Raw genomic sequence first — 16,350 nt, forward strand, 5'->3', positions numbered from 1 at the left:
GGAAGTTTCAAATGACCTGATGTTTTATTTTTTGCTGTTTTTGTACAGAACCCCAAAAAATCTTTGGATGCTGGGCTCATCTCCAAAGTGAAGCAAGTCATAAACAGGAACAAAAGTGCCAGATCCTCCCCTGAAAAGCTTACCTATCAATCCACGGGCTTCGGGTTTCTCTAAACTGCCAGATGTTACCCCAAAGAACCTCATCATTCATAATGAGCTGGGAAACTGGGGACCAGGCTCTCACTCCTGGCCTAACATTTATTCACTATGTGACCTCGGGCAAGGCCCTTCCACTCTCTGAGCCTCAGTTTCTTCATCCATAAAATAAGGGCAGAGGTAGACCAAACCATTTCTAAGCATTCTTACAGCTCCAGCAAACCGCATCTCATCCAAGATACTAATGCTGGCCTTGGGCACAGGACACATGGAGGAGAAACCCAGTCTTCAGGAAAATACTTAATTGGCTCATCTGGTTTCAGCATTTCCCTTAAAAGTACCACTTAGAAAGAGCTGCAACCAATAATCATTGAGCACCTACTATGTGCTATCTCATTAAATACCTCTTTATAACCGGTCCATAAGAAAATCGCCATAGTCCCCACATTGCAGATGACAGGTATGACAGTAGCCTATCCAGGACATGGACTGCATGGTCCCCAATGCTGGAAGTTAATCCCAATCTTCTGCTTCCCAGCGGAGGGTCCTTGAGCAAATTATTGAATCCCTCCATGCCTCAGTTTCCTCATCTCTAAAATGGAGATCATGATAGCCCCCATCTCATGCGGCTGTTCAAAGCCTAAATGGAGCAGGCAGGTGAAGCACAAAGGAAGCACTCATAAATATTAACCATTACTACTGATGATTATCATACTGCCATCACTACCACTTCTACCAGAGATGAGAAAAAGGAGGTTCAGGGAAGATGTGTGAAAGGACACCACTCAAAACAACACAGTGTTCTACATCTTAATCGAGAGTCCAAGGAGAGGCAAGGAGGGAGTAGCCTGGGGTCAGTGTTGAGGCAGGGTCACTGTGCAACTATGGCCAGGCTGCCCACCCTCCCTTAGCCCCAGGTTCTCCACTGGTAAGGTAGAGGCAGCAGCTCCCCAGACTGTGAGGATCTGCAGCACTTGCAAGGTGCCAGGGAGTGGAAGGCAGTGGATAAGTGTTTATTCCCTTGCCTTCCCCATAAGCCTCTTGTGAAATCTCCAAGATCATAGCTGTCTGCCCTTCCTCAAACTCAGTTCCTGCATTAGAATTCTCCAACGCTCAGACTTAATCCCTAGTCAGCAGCGAAGGGCCTCACTACGGGACTGAGTCTTCTCCTTATGGCTAAAGCGAAACCGCACTGCTGCTCAAGGCCATATGAGGTCCTGGAACAGCCCAAGCATGTCCATACACAAACCTTGTGCAGGCAACCTTTCCTGCACCCATGCACAGCCACCACCCCGCCAAACCCCACAGGCCTCTGTGTCAACTCCCATGAGGTGGTAACCACAGCAAAAGTAGTAATAATACCAACCATGATACCTCCTCCCTTCTCTTCACGGTTCATGAAGCACTTTCATATATTGTCTGGGTAGGGAAGAGGCTGTGTTTTACTCATCTTTAGAAACCCGTTGAATAATGCTAAGTATATAGTAAATATTCAGAAACAACGACTTGAATTATCTTTATAATGAGATTTTAAAAAATTGCCACTTACTTAGCATTCACTATTACTCACTCTGTTGAGCACGGACCATAATCAACTCTCCTTGCATTTCATCCTCACAACCACCCCATGTGGCGGTAAGCTCACTTATCAATCCTGTCTTACAGAAGAGGAAAGTGAGGCTCAGAGAAGTTGAGCAACATGCCCAAGGTCATGACTAGAGAGTGACAGACCTGGGGTTTGAATCTTTGCTCTTATTACCTCCAGCTTTTTTCCTGGAAGAGGCAGCAAGGAGGAGAATGGGAGACTGTGAGTGGAGTCTGAAGAAGTAGATCAGTAATGACACAATTTCATAGTTGGAAAAAGAAAAATCCTATTGTCTTCATGATACAAACTACAAAAAGCAAATATAAGCAAAATCACCTTGGCTGCAGGGACATGAGAGTCTCTGCTCTACTTTCTGCAGTCCCAGTGCATCTGTGTGGCTGTTTTAAGTGCACCCTCAGCTTCCAGATAGCCCATAGCATGGAGCACCTTGGCTTCCTTCCTGCAGATCCGCCCACCTCAAACTTTCTAGCAGTTTCTTCTTCATCCTACCCACCATTGTGGGAGCTGAGGGGAACATCTTTTGGAAAAGGGCCCGGAGTTGTTAAGTTCCTGTTTCCTTGGAGGTTTTCTCTCCAGCAGCTGCCCCAGCCAAGAACTTAGAGTTTATGAGCAACTGCCTATGGGAAGGAGGCCGGCAAGGAGGGATGTGGTCAGCGCAATCCAGGCATAAGAGACGCTTCATTTCCCTCTTTTTCGTAAGAAAAAGATGAATAGCAAAATGAGGAAACCATTGGCATTGACACTTAGCCACAGGATTGGGGGTGATATGGAATGGTGGGGACTGTGGCCAACCAGAGCCCCCTGGAAGGAGATGGCAGCTGCTCAGTTCAAACACATGCCACTGTGTGGGCAGGCAAGTCCAGGGTTGCCAAATCTTACTTTCCAAGGGATGCCAGATCAGATTTCTTTTTTCCACACGAAATCTCCTGATTTCTAAATGTTGTCAATGAATTCTTCCCCTCCCCGCCTTTTTAAAGTAAACACAGAAGTGAGTTGGACTTGGCCACCAGCCGCATGTTTCTAACCTCTGTACTGACCCTTGCAGTGCATAGCATGCTCACTCCCCAGATGTCCCCATGGTCCCCTCTACTTCCCAGCCCCTGTGCAGTAGGTGACACCGTGTCTCAGGTTCTGGCCAACAGCCTGTGAGTGGAAGAGCCACGTGTAACTCCCAGGCCATGGCAGTTAAAAGCTAGCCTCCTCCAGTTTCTCTTCCCTGGTGAGGCAGCAACCCTGGAGGCTGCATGGTACAGGTGGCACAGCAAGGCTGCAAGATGAAGCAGCTGCTCTTCCCTCCAGACTCTAGGCGAGGGAGAAATATACCCCTGAGATCTTGGGGTCTGTCAGTGGAGGCAGCCAGCATCACCTGCCCTCACACACACCTAGAACCCTGTCTTCATTACCAAAGAACCCTTGTAGTAGTTCAGCATTTCCCAGTTTTCAAAGCACTTTAACCCCCTTACCTTGTATAACTCTCAACTCAATAAGACAGACAGGGCAAGGCTTTATTATCTCATAGTCGCGTACACTGAGGCTCAGAAGATAAAACTGAACTGTCCTAAGGTGGGCAGCCAATATGTGGTGAGGGTGGGTAGAGCTCACTCTGGTCCAGTGTTCCTCCCCTCTCCCAACTTAAGTGCTGGCCTCTGCAACATGAACTCCCTGTTACTCTCTGGGTCATCTGTGAGCTTGTGCCTTCCCCTGCCACGGTTAGCTGCTTGAAGATCGACCTCTTACCTTTCCTGTAGACTTGGTCCCCTTCCAGATACAGAAGTAACAGATGGTCCAGGCTGCCAAGAGACACAAGGCCAGCTCCCAGCGAAGGTTCCCGATGTGCTCGATCCCGTCGGAGATGGCCAGGACCCGGTGCCTGCAGAAGGGAGGGTGGAGAGTCACTGGGGCTGGGGCTGGCCCATCTTCAGCAAAGCTAGTACTGCAGAGGAGCAGGGATGGGCCCATGTGCTCATTCACCCACGTCCACCATGGGCCAAATGTCTCCTCTGGGGAGGACTTGGGGCCTCCAAGAGGAACAAGACCCAGCCCTTTGGACCTTGGATCATGAATTCACTCTCTGGGGGAAAAGATAGGCAAGCCTGCAGATGTAGTACAAGAACAGTGTGGAAAGGGCTCCGATGGGGGATGCACCCAGCCTACCTTGGGGTTCCCAGGAGATCATATTACCAGTCATAAACATCCTATGTTCCTCCCTGAAGGGAGCCCATACATCCTGCCCTGCCATTGGACTTGCTTTGACCAGTGTTTGGCCAACAGGTGTCATTTTAGATAGAAGCTTCCAGAAACTGGTGGCATGGTTCTCCATCGTCTCTTCTCCCTAACTCTGCTGTCATTATGGAAGCCTGTGTCAAGATAAAGCCTTGAAAAGCCTGAGTTCCTGAGTGACCACCTGCCACTGTGTCAGAGACATAGTCTGAGCAGGAAATAAACTTTGTTGCTTGAAGCTGCTGAGCTCTTTGGGGACATTTATTACTGCAGCATAACCCAACCTATCCTGACTGCTACAGGGGGTCAGGGAGAGCTTCCTGGAAGAAGTGATATGTGAGTCAAATTGTGAAAGATAAGTGGAATTTGGTTAGAAGAAGAAGGAAGTGGAGATGGTTTTAGGTGGAAGGAACGGCATGGCCAGAAGTAGAGGATGGTGTGCTTTGGGAATAGCAAGCTGGGGTGCAGGGATCAGAAAGAAAAAGCAGGAAAGGTAAGCAGAGGCAGTACCACGGGGAGCCTTGACTATCATGCCAAAGTGTAGAGGCTTCCCAGAGGGCCCAGGCCACAGGACAGGGAGGACTCCGGGTGAGCTAAGCTAATGCCACCAGGCTCACTTCCCTCAGAACCCATCAATTCTTCAGAGTTGACACAGGCCTGGCTCGCACAACCCACGCCTGGGGTTTGTGTTCCTTTAAAGTCAAACTCGCCACGCTCCATATTGTGCAGAACTATGGCACCAACACAAACCCCCTCTCCAAGCTTGCTCCACGAACCCCATTCCGGCTGCCAAACCAACCCCCATCAGACCATGCCAGTCGCTTCGGCACTCTGGGAACGTCCTTTGAGAAAGGAGCTCCCATCCCACCAAGCCTGAAAGCCACCCTCAGTGTCTGTCTCCCTGGGAATCCGCTTGGGGCCTGATTCTGCATTAATTACTCAATGACACCAATTAGCACTGGTCTACAGGCTCCCTCCAGCCCCAGCCCCGCCAGAGAAATCAGGCAGGCCCCCAAACAAAATCAGACTGTGTGCAGCCATAGATTTACTCAAAAGGAAATCAGCTCTCATACCCATAGCCAGGAGAAGTGGGAACATCCACTTAAATACAATACACATTTACTGAGCACTTACTAGGCACCAGGCACTATGTTAGACCCTAGGATAAAAAAGGTAAGCATCATATGGCCCTTGCTCTCTACTAGGATAAGGTGGACCAAAAAAAGGTCCAAGTTATTTATGAAAGAAAGGAGGCAGCCATTTAATTATAATAACAACTGTCATTTTATTTGCTTCTTATGTCTTAGCAGTCTCTGGCTTTAATTCATTTTAAAACTACAGGCCTTATTAAATGAGGCCTTTAAGAGAATCTATGAGTATAACAGAATAGCATGTCCCAGAGCATGATCCTTGGGCACCTGCCAGAAATACAAACCTTTCTGCACCCCCACCAGACCCACTGGGTCCCAAGCTTTGCAAAGTGGCTCCCAGGGAGCTGCACTTTGTGATTTCCCCAAGGAGTTCTCATACACAGTAAGGCTTGAGCACCACAGAAGTAGAGTTTCTTGGTAATGAAGGAGTGATCTACAAATGCCACCCGAATCATTTTTAAACTTGTTTTTTGGAGGGAGGGAGGAGAGGGGTTTGAGGGAGGAAGTCATGGATCCCTTGAGAAGTTACCGAAGGGATGGACTTTCTCCCCAGAGAAACACCAGCTCCCAAAATGCTGCAGGAATTTTAGGGTACCTACTGGCTCTCCTTTGCCCAGATTAAGAGCCCTGTGGGCTTACCCTGCCTTACACACGGCCACCCAAAGCATCCCCAATGCCCATCAGCTGGTGAATTATAAGGGACAACCCAGAGCTGGAAGGAATCAGGGCTGCTGCTGACAGAAACAGCCCAGGTGTACTCTGCACCAGCCCACTCCAGATGCTTAGCTTGTCACTGGACACACACACACACACACACACACACACACACACACACACACACACACACACACACACACACACACACACACACACACACACACACACACACACACACACACACACACACACACACACACACACACACACACACACACACACACACACACACACACACACACACACGTCTTCTTGTTGAAGTAGTTGTTTTCTGAATCTGGGACCTGAAAACTGGAACCCGCGTGGGGACAGAGGGAGAAAGAGGGACAGGCCCGCCAGGCGCAAACTGGCTCAGATTCCCTCTCTTCTACAATGTGGATGCTGCAAACTTTTGAGTCATGCAGCCTGCTCCAGCACCCTCTCGCTTAATTGAACAATCTAATTCCCAGAATGGGAAGCAGATTACTAAAAGCTACGGAGGATGAATTGCTCTTTTGTTCCACCAGACACTATTTGAAAACATCCTCAAACTATTTTCCTTAGGTTTTACCAATGCTGACTTTAACTACGAACAGACCTTTGGTTTCCAAAGGAAAGGGGGCCCAGGGGCCAGATTCTCAGCCTGCAGGGCAGTGGGGTTGTTTTGAAACCCACAAGGGCAGCCTTTGAGAGGCTGGGGGCTGGGGCACTCAACTCCGGAGACTTGGAGAAGGCACAGCTCTTCCTGGGAAAAAGCTTTCTTAATGAGCCTCCCCCATGAAACGCTGGGACAGAAGAAAGGTCTGAATAAGGAAGAGTTTGCTGCCAACACCCTGGCCAAAAAGGACCCAGAGACAGACCTCCCCCGACACTGTTCAGGGAGCGGGAAATGCTGAAGCCTAGATGGGGCTCTGCAGAGGGATCCATTTACATAAGTAATATTTAGTGTGTACCTACTATGTGCCAGACCCTAAAGCAGATTCTTCATGAAGCACCCTTTTTGGGCCATAGTAGAGTATTTCTGGAGCTTTCCACCCAGAAGCTGCTCAAATCCCAGCCCTGCTCCTTACCAGCTGCTCCACCTCGGGGAAGCGGCATCACCTCTCTGAGTCTCAGCTTCCTCATCTGTAAAATGGGAATAATGATACCTACCTTCAATGGCTTTTCAAGTATGAATGCATCTAACCCTCCCCACAGTCCTTGAGATGAGCACAATTATCATCACCATTTCAATGACAGTGAACCTGAGGTGCAGAGAGGCGAAGTAACTTGCCCAAATGCACATCCTTAGCAAGAAACAGAGCTTGGATTTGAGCCCAGGGATCCTGGCTCCAGAACCCACACTTTCAGCCTTGATTCCTCATAACCCTAACATCACCTGCCACTTTCCCTTCTTAACAAATTAAAGCTACGGTAAATGCATACCCCAAAGCTGCCTTACATGTCTTTGTGTACTAGGAGGGAGGATTGTATGGAACATGGCATTCACGCATTTAGTAATTTGTTTAAACAATACTTACGAAAGCGTCATCAGTGTGCCAGACACAGAGCTAAGCCTGGGGGTCTTTAAAGAGCCCATGGTCTAGTGGAGAAGGCAGATAAGGAGACAGCAGCATGTGGAGAGGGTAGGCACAGAGAAAGGTGGGGGAAGCTCCCAGGCATAGCAGGAGACCCTTGTGCGGATCAGTATCAGAGTGTGGGGTTGGGGGTCCTGAAGGGTAGGAGGAAAGTTAGCAAAGAAGCGGGGGGGGCATATGCAGGAGAAAGGCCCCCAAAGGCAAAAGCCAGGAGGCTGGGGAGAACACCACGAGGCCAAAGAAGGGTACGGTGGGCTAGGTGAGTGCAGCTAGGGCTGGGTGAGAAGTAGGGTGAGGAGGCGGCCACATGGGGAGCAGGGACTAGACTGTGAGCCTTGCTGAGGGGCCATGGCTGCTTTCTGTGGGTGACAGAAGCCTAGGGAAGTGGTCAACAGTGGTGAGCCCCCATCAGATGTGTGTTTTAGAACACTCTAGCTGCCATGGGAAGAATGAACTGTCAGGGTAGGGCAGAGGAGTCTGCCTCCATTTGAGCAAGCAATAGGGAAGGGAATAGTCCTGGAGAGGAATGGGTGACTGGAGAACAGCAGAGGCACAAGGTGACTGCCTGGGGCAGCCAGCAGTAGGAAGAGCCAGGGCTAGGCTGACACCAGGCTCACGGCATAGATCCTTGGATGGGTAGGGTGGGTCTTTAGCTGAGCAGGAGTGAAGCGGTGCTTGGAATAGAGGAAGAGATCATGGCCAATCATTCTTTTAGATAAGATGATTTGGAGGTGTTGGCAAGACATTCAGGTTGCTGCAATGCCCAGAGGCTACTGGGTCTCCGAATGCCACCCAGAAAAGACATGCAGACAGGGGATTCATTCTTGAGCCCTCAGCCTTTGGAGTATCCTGGGAGACCTGAAGAAGGGGGAAAGATGGGGCCTGAGACCAAGCCCCCACAACCCCAACATCTCAAGGCAGCAAAAGGAAGGGAGTAGCCCTTGGAGAAGCAGGGAAGAAGTGGGCAGGAAGTCAGGGGAGCAACCCAAGGAGGGGTATCCTCAAGGCAGAGGGAGGGGCATCTCCAGCAGGCAAGTAGCCGACCTGCAAACGCTGCAGGCCAGCCTGGTGAGACAGGGCAATGCCTGCAGGACTTGGGACCAGGAGTGGGGAGGTCAGGAGCCACTGTTTGGTCTTAGGGTAGACTGGGTCGGGGGCAGATGAGAGGTGAGACCCTGAGCCACGTGGCTCCTTCAGGAAGTTTGGCTCCGATGAGTTATGGAGAGGTGGTGGCAACTAAAGGGGCCACAGGGTACAAGGGTTGTTTGATCCACATTTGTTTTGTTTTCAGGTTGGTGTAACTGGGCTAGTTCACCCAAAAGAGATGGAAGGAGGGAGAAATTTCAGAAACAGGAGGGAATGGGGGATAAGAGAGGAGGAAAAGAAGTGAAGACCCTTACGATGGTGGCAGGGACAGAATCCACAGGTGGAGGTGTTAGGCCATCCAGGCATGGAGACGTCCTTTCTACTTGACAGGAGGGAAGGAGTGGGGGAAACCAAGAGGGTAGCTCAAAAGCAAACTACATCCTTCCTTATTAAGAGACTTGGAGGAAGGAGCAGAACTGGGAGGAGATGGCAGTGGTGAGAACTGTGCTCGGCACCACCTGACACCCTCCCCCATCTCACTTCATTCAGTCCTCATGGCAACACCACTGCCAGGGCATGATTATATCCATTTTATGGATGAGGAAGCTCAGGGAGGTGAAGCAACTTGCCCAAACTGATATATATGTGTGTGTGTGTGTGTGTGTGTGTGTGTGTGTATGTATATATATATATTGAGACAGAGTCTCACTCTATAGCCCAGGCTGGAGTGCAGTGGTACAATCTCAGCTCACTGCAACCTCCACCTCTCGGGTTCAAGTGATTCTCCTGCCTCAGCCTCCTGAGTAGCTAGGACTACAGGTGCCTGCCACCAAGCCTGGCTAATTTTTGTATTTTTAATAAAGACAGGGTTTCACCATATTGGCCAGGCTGGTCTTGAACTCCTGACCCCAAGTGATCCTCATATCCTGGCTTCCCAAAGTGCTGAGATTACAAGTGTGAGCCAACCATGCCCTGCCCCCAAATTGAGAGTTGAAACCAAGTTCTTCTGATGCCGACACTCCTCACTGCTACACCAGAAAGTGAGCCCAAGGTTGGGAGGGTGTCTCTCACTCAGGCCTTCTCCTGTGCCTGATGGTCGAAGGACAGTGGCTGGAATCCCACATATGTTCCCTCTGGGCAGCTCACACACAGCTGCTGAGTCTGGAGAGAAGGAAACAGTCTCCCACCTGAAGCTTCCGGCTCCCAGCACAAGGGCTGGTTTGCCAAGAGAGCAGAGCTGGAGCAGAACTCCCTCCAGCCTGGCACCCAGGAGGGCCATGTGGGAACAGGTCCCAGCCCAGCCTGGGGTGGCCTCATCTTCATGTCGTGCACGGAGCCGGCAAACAGATCACCTTTCTTTAACCTGCCACTGAGGAAAGTGCTGCCAGGGCCCTGAAGACCGCCCTAAAAGCTGGCGCTGAGGGGCTGAGCTATAAATAGCCCTGCTGGTCTCCCAAAGCAACAAGCACACAAACCAAAAAAGGCCCATCACCAAAACAAATGTGCTTTCCTGGCCCCCGCCAGGGGAGCTGGCCGCTGCCTTGGGGAGTCTGCTCTCACTTCTCCAGGAAGAAAGAAGTACAGTCCCCTGCACTCTCCACATTTATGGGGGACTCCGACAGAGTCCACGGCAGGGTCCCCTAAACCAAGCCAGGGACTCAGCCAGGCCTCCTCTGCAGGAATTTCGGGCCTCTACATCACACACTCATTCAGTTCACGCTACAGTGATGAATAAGCAGGCTGTTCCACCCTCAGGGAACTTACGGTCTAGGGGTATAATGGTATCAACAAGGACAGTTACAGCTTGCATTTCTCACCTGCTCACCACGCCACATGTAAAATCTGATCTGACCTTCTCTGCATCTTCTCAGGTGAGGACAGCTATTATTCCCACTCTACAGATAAGGAAACTGTGGCTTAGGCAGGTGACATGCCCAGAAAGTGGGGACAGATCTTGAAGCCATATCTGTTCAATGCCAGAGGCAGAGCTCAAAACCACTGCCCTGTCTTGGGAAAGATGGGGAATTGTGTGATTATGAGTGTCAGTGGAGCCAGTACCCTGGGGAGCCAGGGAGTGCAATCAGGGACCGACATAGGCCTAAGGGGTCTGGAGCTACCTCTCCAATTCCCTCTGTCCCTGCAAAATCCTACTCTTTGGCCACACACCAGTCTCCATCAGTCCCCAAACATCCTGCACTTCCTCACATTGCAGAATTCACTCCTGTGATTCCCTCGGCTGGGAACATCCTTCCCAATTCTCCCCAGTTATCTATATTCTAACCATCCTTCAAGCACCAGCTCAAATAACACTAAGCCTCACAAGTGCTTCCTTGGTCCCCACCCCAACCCCAGGGCCAGCCCCTCCTGCCACCCAGGCTAAGCAAGTGAGCACCTCACTGTGTACCAGGGACTCCCAGGCCAAAGCTCAGCAAGCTTTTTCTGTAAAGGGCAAGGGAGTAAATTTCTTCAGTCTCGCAAGGCATACTGTCTCTGTCCCAACTATTCTCTATTCCTGCAGGGTGAAAGCAACCACAGGTCATTTGTAAATGAACGGGTGTGGCTTTCTTCCAATAAAACTTTATTTACAAAAACAGGCAGCAGCTGGGATTTGGCCAGTAGTTTGCTGACCCCTGTCCTAGGCTAATGCTTCCCAAAGAACACTAATCCTCCAATGTCCTGAGTTCCCAGGTCACACTGGGCTCTCATCTGAGAAAATACTGAACACTAGACTTCCTTAGAGATGTTCAATGCTTAGTAGAATACGAAAGGCTCTGAGAAGTTCTGAAACAAATACATTTGTACAGCTTTATCTAACTCAATGTTTCTCAAATTTATTGAGAAGTGTTCCTCATTGAAATGGAAATTAAAACCACAAGAAATACCACTTCACACCTACTAGGATAGCTATAATCAAAAAGTCAGACAATAACAAATGTTGGTGAAGATGTGGAGAAATGGAACCCTCATATATTACTGGTGGGAATGCAAAATAGTTCAGCTACTTTGGAAAGCAGTTTGGCACTTTCTTAAAAAGTTAAACACAAAACCCAGCAATTTCTCTCTTGAATATAAGCCCAAGAGAATAAACATATGTTCAAACAAAAATGTGTGCACAAATGTTCATGGCAGCATTATTCGTAATAGCCCAAGGTAGAAACAACCCAAATGTCCATCAACTGATGAACGGATACACAAAATATGGTCTACCCATGCAACAGTATTTTATGTAGCTACAAAAGCAATGAAGTACTGATTCATGCTACAACATATATAAACCTTGAAAGTGTTATGCTACATGAAAGAAGCCAATCACGAAAGACCATAAGTTGTATGGTTCCATTTATATGCAATGTCTAAACAAGGCAAATTCACAGAGATAAAAAAAAAATCACTGAGTGTTGCTTGGAGATGGGAATGGAGATTAATGGTGAATGGGCAGAGAGCTCTTATTTGGAGGACATAAACGTTCTAAACTTGTATTGTGGTGATGGCTTCACACTTGGTAAATTTACTCAAAACTGTACACTTAAAAGGGGTGCATTTTATGGCATGTAAACTACAATAAACTTTCTAAAAAGTTAAGAAGGAAGGGCTCCCCCTCCCAACCCTGTTTCTGCTTTTCCAAAGCAGTACTTCCTAACATCCTGCAGAACACACACTTGGGAAGATGTGTCAGGTGCTTTTGTGTATGTTATCTTGTACATCATTGTTCAGAGGAAACTCAGGCTCCACAGAAATAGCTACCTTGTCCAAGATCACAAAACCGGTAGGTAGCAGAGCCTGGTCTTGAACCTGTCTCTTGATCCCAAGTTTAATGCCTGCGCTGCCCCTCTGTGGCTGGAGGGTGAGACTGAGGGCAGCAGGAGGGAGTGTGGGGAGGAGAGTGAATCTAAAAGTGGGGACTTTACAGAGGAGCAGGAACTCATGGAAATGCCTCAAAACTTAGGCCTCACAGGGAGAAGTGAACAGAGGTCCTGCAGGTCAGGAGGCAAAGTGCATAAGGGGAAGGTGAGAGACGGAGGAACTGCCGCAGCTGTGAGGAATCCATCAAGGGTTCATAACGCAGCCATTCGCTCTCGCAGAACGTGGATCCCACGTGGTGGGAAGGGCCTCCCCCACCCCACGGCTGGGGTCCATGCCCTCAGATTCCTGCCCCTTACTCCTCCTCCCAGGACTCAAGCAGCTTAAAAATGCTGCCCAGGTCACGGCTGCCCTACAGGTTCTCCACGTGTGTCCGAGGGGAAGCAAATCTGCATTAAGGAGCAGCCGGAAGCTCAGGCAAAGCTGGCCCACCTGTGCCCTGGCCCCTCTGAGGTGGTCTGCATTAAGGATTGCAAGAAGCCACTGTGTGTCGTGGACGGGTGGTGGCCAGGATAGGCACGAGAGCATCAGGAGCAGCCCTGCACAAGGAGGTCGGAGTGGGGAGTGGGGGGTCTGGTCCCAGCCTGGGTGCATCCCACTGGGAGACCACAGGTGGTCACCTGTTTTTGGAATGTCACTTCATCCACCTCAGCTCTAAAATGGAAGTGAGGATGGGGGGGTCTGTGGAAGGGGAATGGATTGTGAGGAGCTACCGCTGACCAGCAACGTCACGCTGTCCACAGCTCACTTCATGCCAACTACACCTTTAAGTGTATTTACACCCATTCTACAGAGGAGGAAACTTGAGCTTCGGCATTACCTGCTCAGGGTCCCAATTCCTAAGTGAAAAGGTCAGGTTGCCCTAGCTCTGGCGCTTCTCCCCCATCCTGCATGTCTTCCGTCTGCCCCTTAGTGAGAAGAGTGCAAAGCACAAGCAAGGGATGTGTGTGTTTGGGTGTGCATGTGCGACCCTGGAGAGTTTTATATACTTCCTCATTGTTTTGTTAAAAACAACCTGGTCGAGTTATTCTGCTCCTTATGGGTCCTGACTCTAAAGCCACTTCCTAAAGAAACCTTCTGAAACTCAGGAAGGACCCAACCCACGGGGCTTACATTGTTGTTGCTGGATGCTGAAGGCTTCTGTGAAGCCATTTCTCATGAGTTCCTTCATCCCTTCCTCCCTTTTCCTATCAAATATATTCCCCATCTGCTGAAAAAAAAAAAAGGAACTTACTTCCAGAGCCTGAGTCCACGGGGCTGCAGAGAGGCGGCACACAGCAGTCCAACTCTGCACCTGGGATAAAGCAGGCAGCTGACCACATTTCACACACAGGAAGAAGCCTGGAATGGCAGAGAGATGCAGATGGCTGGGTTTCAGACCAGCTCAGGCTCTGGCCCACCATGAGAGGCACTTCCGTCAGGTCCCTTAATCTCTCATGCCCTCAGAATCCCCCGTGTGAGATGAGAACTCATATACTGATACCACATCATTTATCCCCTGGGTGGATGGGTTAAATGAGGTCATGTGCTTAGAGGGCCCTGTGCAGGGCCAGGGTATACAGTAGGTGCTTAGTAACCAAATGTGACTTCCTTTTCTCTACTGCACTCATCAGGATGTAGAAAGAACCTCAGACAAAACTCTTGCAGTTCAGTAAGTTACTGCTTCCTGTTCTATACTGTAAGACATCCAATGTGAAAAATACAAATACCTGTCTGGCTAATTTTATACACAAATATGTTTACTGTAATGATCAAGAACTCATAATAACAGGAGACCACAGCTATTCAGTATTTATTAAGCCCAGTTACTACTAGTAGTGCTATAACAACAATTATTCCCATTTTGCAGACAAAGACAGTGAATTGTGGAGAGATTTAAGCAACAAGCCCAAGACTAACAAGTGGAAGCAGCAGGATTCAAATTCTTACTGTTGGCCCCAAAGCCCAGGTCTCTAGGTCCCCATACCACACCACAGCACGGCACTTTTAAATAGCATTTCAACAACCGTGCATACAAGCAGAAGCTTGATCCTCGGCTAAAGGGCTTTCAGTATAGTATTCGGATGGCGTCATCACCAGAAGCATTAACTGGTCCTTCTGGGAAGGTGTTCCGGGCAAGGAGCCATCCCTGGCATTGACGGCTTAGGGCAAATAGACCTTGGGTTCTCCCTTAGGCCTCCACCCCTTACACTTAATTGGCAGTGGGCCAGGGATGGTGGCTCATGCCTGTAATCCCAGCACTTTGGGAGGCCAAAGTGGGTGGATTACCTGAGGTCAGGAGTTTGAGACCAGCCTGGCCAACATGGTGAAACCCTGTCTCTACTAAAAATACGAAAATTAGCTGGGTGTGGTGGCGAGCACCTGTAATCCTGGCTACTTGGGAGGTTGAGGTGGGAGAATTGGTTGAACCCAGGAGGTGGAGGTTGCAGTGAGCTGAGATTGCACCATCGCACTCCAGCCTGGGTGACAAGAGCAAAACTCTGTCTCAAAAAAATAATAATAATAATAATTGGCAATGGAGAAATGCTTCTTGGTGCCTGGCAGATGGGGATCCTGGCTCTTGCTTCAGGGATGGCTGCCAGGGTGGGTCTGGCTGGGGACAAGGGAGTGGAACTGCAGACTTTGGCATGCCCCTCCCTACTTCAGCAGCTTGGAAATCCAAATCCTGTTGTGTGCTGTATTTTCTTGTTTTACTTAAACCTACTTCCTACATTTTCTACAAAAAAGGACACACATCACTTTTGCACTAAAGAAATCAAGTGTTCACTGGAAAACCCGCTTCTATGAAAGGGAACTGACGGAAGAGGAGAATTAAATTTCTGAACCTGGGAACTTGTATGCTTTGACAGACAGGACAAAAAGGAGAGTAACAGGAGTGGTACTAAGAGTACAGGGAAATACTGGCAGGAGGAGACTCAATTGTGAACAGAGTTCTCTCTTAGAGAGCAGGGCTGGGGAGACATATTTATAGGTTATATTTAATCTGACATACAAACATATCCCATTTATATGTCTATTGTGTTTTCATTGCTTACAACAATAATCACCATTTTTAACATCAGTTAAATATTAACAATTAGAATAAGAAAGTCACAACACCCTATGAGAGCAACAAAGTGTTGATCTGGGTTTGCTTTAGTGAATTGGCGAATCTCATGAGAGTGCCGCATGTGGCCCGAGTGCCGCATGTGTCCCAAGCCCCTACTCAGCACAAGTCTGGTATGTGTCCTCAACGGGACCTCCTCCTGTTCCCCCGAACCCTAATCAAGGATCCCCAGTGCCTCCGTGGTGGTGGGGAGGGGTAACAACAGCCCTCTCCTTGAGAGAAGAGATCCTCTGTGGGGCAGCTGGTGGGTGGGTTTGCGGGGCACCAGGGCTGCTCGGGGCCACTAGGAGCCAAGAGGCTGGCTTTGGGTTCTGGGAAATCCCTCAGCGTTTCCAAAATTATGTTTAGTTAATGGTAAAATTGAATTCTTTTCATCTGCCTGCATTACAGGCATTAGTTCATTTAAAAAATTAAATGAACTAATATCAAGACAAATGACTTGATAACTAAATAAATACATAAAGATTAACAAGGTGGAAGCTTCTACTAGCTTCTTCTCAACATCTGCCTGCAAACTCTCCTTTGTGTTAAAATCTTCCATTCACTGGAAGGAAACAGTAAATGATGAACCATTCAGAAAGCAAGCTTCATTTCACTTTTCAGGGCTAGGTATCTCTATGGGCCTACAGGCGCATATAGGAGAAAGAAAGAACTACTAGTTTCTTCACAATGTCTGCCTACAGACTACTGTAAATGGGATTTGTTACACAAATAGGAGGGTTCATTATGACACATAACAGCTTATTCACTAACCCTGTGGCTCCTATTTTTTAAATTATGAAATAATCATGTTCTTAGTTTTAATTGTTTCTAATTTAAATAATACAAAAAAGTACAAAGCAAAAAGTAAGCCTCTCTCCCTATAACCTCACTTACCCCCGAGTCCCACTC

General features: G+C 48.8%; 1 protein-coding gene across 2 annotated transcripts in view; it reads right to left on the bottom strand.

The window, feature by feature from the left end:
- SLC6A11 (solute carrier family 6 member 11) overlaps positions 1 to 16,350 on the bottom strand; it is a 127,916-nt gene that overhangs the window by 96,146 nt on the left and 15,420 nt on the right. For both annotated transcript variants that reach the window (XM_054481328.2, XM_054481329.2), the window contains exon 5: positions 3,500 to 3,632. In XM_054481328.2, coding sequence (XP_054337303.1) covers positions 3,500 to 3,632 — 133 coding nt within the window. The remainder of the gene's footprint in view (positions 1 to 3,499; positions 3,633 to 16,350) is intronic.

The sequence above is a fragment of the Pongo pygmaeus genome, chromosome 2 (assembly GCF_028885625.2).
Source record: "Pongo pygmaeus isolate AG05252 chromosome 2, NHGRI_mPonPyg2-v2.0_pri, whole genome shotgun sequence".
Taxonomy (NCBI): Eukaryota; Metazoa; Chordata; class Mammalia; order Primates; family Hominidae; genus Pongo; species Pongo pygmaeus.